General features: G+C 48.6%; 1 protein-coding gene across 1 annotated transcript in view; it reads left to right on the top strand.

Moving 5' to 3' along the window:
• The window catches only part of LOC103372678 (voltage-dependent calcium channel gamma-6 subunit), a 14,212-nt gene that overhangs the window by 2,437 nt on the left and 7,607 nt on the right, over window positions 1–4,168 (top strand). The window contains exon 2 of the mRNA XM_008302375.1: window positions 2,815–3,416. Within this exon, the coding sequence (XP_008300597.1) occupies window positions 3,065–3,416 (352 nt within the window). The 5' untranslated portion in view covers window positions 2,815–3,064. The remainder of the gene's footprint in view (window positions 1–2,814; window positions 3,417–4,168) is intronic.

Raw genomic sequence — 4,168 nt, 5'->3', positions numbered from 1 at the left:
TAACTCCTGCCTCCTACCTCCTGCCTCCTACCTGCTAACTCCTGCCTCCTGCCCCCTACCTCCTGCCTCCTACCTGCTAACTCCTGCCTCCTACCCCCTACCTTCAAGCTCCTGCCTCCTACCTCCTGCCCCCTACCTCCAGTCTCCTACCTCCTACCCCCTACCCCCTAACTCCTGACTCCTACCCCCTACCTCCTACCCCTACCTGCTAACTCCTACCCCCTGCCTCCTGCCTCCTACCTCCTGCCTCCTACCTCCTACCCCCTGCCTCCTACCTCCTATCTCCTGCCTCCTACCTCCTATCTCCTGCCTCCTATCTCCTACCCCCTGCCTCCTACCTCCTCCCTCCTACCCCCTACCTCCTGCCTCCTACCTCCTGCCTCCTGCCTCCTATCTCCTACCTCCTACCCCCTCCCTCCTGCCTCCTATCTCCTACCTCCTACCCCCTACCTCCTACCTCCTGCCCCCTACCTTCTAACTCCTGCCTCCTGCCTCCTACCCCCTACCCCCTGCCTCCTACCTCCTATCTCCTACCCCCTGCCTCCTACCTCCTATCTCCTACCTCCTACCTCCTGCCTCCTACCTCCTGCCTCCTACCTCCTGCCTCCTACCTCCTACCCCCTCCCTCCTACCCCCTACCTCCTCTCTCCTCCCTCCTGCCCCCTGCCCCCTGCCTCGGTGACCCGGTGGGCAGCTCAGGACAGTTAATTACTGCGGCCTCTGCTCTGTCACAGGGTTCATTCCTGAATTATCGCCTCCGACGCTGCAGCAGCGAGCGGCGGCACCGACCGGCTGCACCGCCGCATAGCTGAACCCGGGCAGCTCGGAATAACAGGAACGTCTCGGTAAGCCGGTGGTGCCGACGTCACGCAGACACACGCTGCTGCCACGAGGTATTTGTGGCAGCACGTTATCCGCTCGGATCAAAGGGGATCCAGCTGGGCTCTTTGTGTTCCAGAAACGCTCTCAGGAAGTTCTGCAGGGTTCTGCTAGCGTTTTAAAGCTTTTGTTTAGTTCCTACAACGTGCTTTTCAGAAGTGGGTTCAGTAAAGACGTTCTAAAAATGTTTGGCGATGAAATGGTTAGACAGGACCGAACGTTGCCCCGAGAACGTTCTCTTGTTACGTTATCGTATAACGCTGTGGAACGTTGTGTAAACATTTCATAGATTCTACAACATGTCCCCTCTGAATGTTCAAACGTTCTGTCTTAGTTCACCTCGAACCTCACAGGAACGTTCTGAAGAAGAGTTCCTGCTCATCTTTTCAGCAGGAACGTTTTAAGTTCCTAACAGTGTTGTTCCTAAAGGCTCAGAGCAACGTTCTCCTAAGATGTTTTAACAATGTTATGCCCTAAACGTTGTTAAAACCATATGTTGCATTGAGAACATTGTGAAACGTTGCAGGAACATTTTATGCAAATGTTGTATGATGTCTTTTCTCAAAAGAACCTTGCAGGTAAAATGTTCCACCTTTCTTAATATGTCACAGTACAGGAACGTCCTACAAAGAACGTTTTGTCAACCGAGGTCTTCATAACATCTTGAAAACGTTTTCAGGATGTTGCGTTGAGAACATCCTTACTCTGTTAGAACGTTCTAAAATGTGTTCCCTCAACATCAAGGCTACATGTTCTACCGCTAACATACGTTCTAGAACATTTATTAAAAATGTTCAGTCATCTGACGCCTCGATAACTTTGGTTTGAGAACGTTTCTTCTTTGATATTGAGATTCTTTTATCGAGAACATTCTATAATGTATTGTCGCAAGAACATCCCCAAAACGTCCTCAGAACATTGCAGCCAGAATGTTCCAGCTTTTGTTAAAACATCACATTACAGCAACGTTTAACAAACATCATGTGAGGCCTTGAGAACTTCTGGAAAACATTTTTTGAAAACGTTTTTTTGTTTTTTTAGCCTGGATGATGATCTGTGTTCCTGACCGTCCTGCTGCAGATGTTTTAATGATGCTGCTGGAACACATGATCGGATGTTCTCCAATAAAATGGTCTCACAATGTTCCAGACAACATTGAAAAAATGTTTTTCCAGACGTCATCGAGGTGTCAGACGACTGGACGTTTATTCATGCAGAACATTTTCTAACATTCTCGTAACGTAACGTTAAAGGTAGAACATTCATCCTTTTGTTGAGGGAACACATCAGACAACGTTTCTCTACTAAACGTTTGCTTGGTGGTAACAAAGGAAGGATCTTCTCTAGATGTTATCAGAACGTTCTTTATGAGACATTCCTGTAATGTGATATATCAACAAAGGTGGAACATTCCTCCAGCTATGTTCTGGGGACGTTTTGGGGATGTTGTTGAAGGAACACATCATAGAATCTAAACAACTTCCTTGATAACAAAATAAGGTTCAGTTTGTCTGATGTTGTCGCCAAACGTCTTTAGAACATCTTTCTTTGTGCTGCCTTTAAGAACGACGCTCTGGGGACTTAGACTTCCTATTGAAAATGTTAGTAGAACGTTTTCAGAACATGTTTTGAGAAGACAAACAAACCCCTCTAGCTGGGATATTAACATCATCAGAGCTCGTAGGTAATGTCATGGTCCGGTTCTGTGGCGTCGTCTCTCCGAGAACCGGTGTCGACCCACTTCAACGGCTCATCCAGAACCGCCGCGTCCCCATCTGAGGCGCCATATGCTTCATCTATTGTCAGCTGAAGTGTGTCACGGTCATTTTCCGATAAAGCTGCTGGAAATGAAACGCGACGGCGCCGATGAAAGGGTTCCGCTCTGGCGGAGCATCTGCCGGCTGCTCTTTCATCTTCCCGTTTCATCTCTTTCAGGATTCTGGACGGAAACACAGACATCCCGGCTCTCGCCTCCGTCTCTTCCCATTTTATCACCGCCCAGCTCCATCCGCCTCCTGATCCGCCGCCGCTGCATTCACACGTCTTCTTTAGCTCATTTCACCGTCCGGCCCACTGACTTCCACTTCGTCTTCCGCCTGCTGCTGCTTCATCCATCACCGGCTTTAACAGCAAACCTGCAGCTTCTCCGCCCCGAGCTCCAGCGTTCAACCTCCCCGAGGCCAGAATGTGGTCCAACTTCTTCGTGCAGCAGGACGAGGAGGGTCGGATCGGGGTGGCCGGCGCCGGACAAGGCGGGGTGAAGGGCGGCAGAGGCCAGAGACGGGTCCACAGGATGAGCGACAGCCAAGAGGGCAAGATCAAGCTGGCCTTCTTCGTCGCCATCATCGGCGTGACGCTGACGGTGCTGGGGATGGGCACCGAGTTCTGGGTGGAGCTGGCCCAGCCCAAGAACTTCAGTGGGAACCAGACCTGCCAGATGGCCCACTACGGCCTGTGGAAGGGCTGCGTCCGGACGCTGTGGGTGGCCGACATCGACCCGGAGAGGACCAGCTGCGGTCCGGCAGAACTTCCTGGAGGTGAGAGTTCCACCGGCGCCACAAACTTAAATCTGAACTGAACGGCTCGTACACAGCTGCATGATGTGAAGCTTTCTGCTGTCGAAGCAAATCTGCACCAATGAATGAATAAAAAGTGGATGATGACTAAACATGAAATGCATAAATATATATGTAGATAAATATAAACACGGTTTATACATAAAGTAAAGATCTCGTTTGAGCTATAATCTCTAACGATGAGGAGTCACTTTCCTTCAGGTATTAAAGTGCACTAAATTAGTTTAATGGACCCTTTAAAGCTGATTTAAGCAGTAAAAACAACAGCACTGGTTCCAGTTTAGAGCACAGAGCAGGTATGACGATGCAGACATGAGGACATTCAGTGTTTTGTAGAACAAGCTTTCTGGGACTAAAGTGTCTGTTCAGCTGAACTGAGGTCAAAGGATGTTTTTTAAACTGTTTTTTAGAGGTTGTGGAGGACAAATGTGTACATGTGATCAGCTGTAGTCTTCTCTTGCCATCACCACTGATGTGAAAACGGAGGGAGCCGGCGTAACTAACACAATGTTCGCCCTCCGGGAACCAGCTCACATCTTTAGGTCTTCATATGCACTGTACAAAAAAATAAAGTTAAAACAGTCTGTAAAAAAAAATCACAGTGAAAGTCTGGTAGCAAAGATTCCAGATGGAATATATATAAAAAACAAAAACTACCAAAATAATGGCAAATATCTATAAAATAATTACATTTTAGGCTGATTTTAATGCAG

This window comes from Stegastes partitus, unplaced genomic scaffold, assembly GCF_000690725.1.
Source record: "Stegastes partitus isolate 25-593 unplaced genomic scaffold, Stegastes_partitus-1.0.2 Scaffold1804, whole genome shotgun sequence".
NCBI lineage: Eukaryota > Metazoa > Chordata > Actinopteri > Pomacentridae > Stegastes > Stegastes partitus.
The sequence above is the reverse complement of the archived record's forward strand: the minus strand, read 5'-3'. Positions and strand labels throughout refer to the sequence as shown.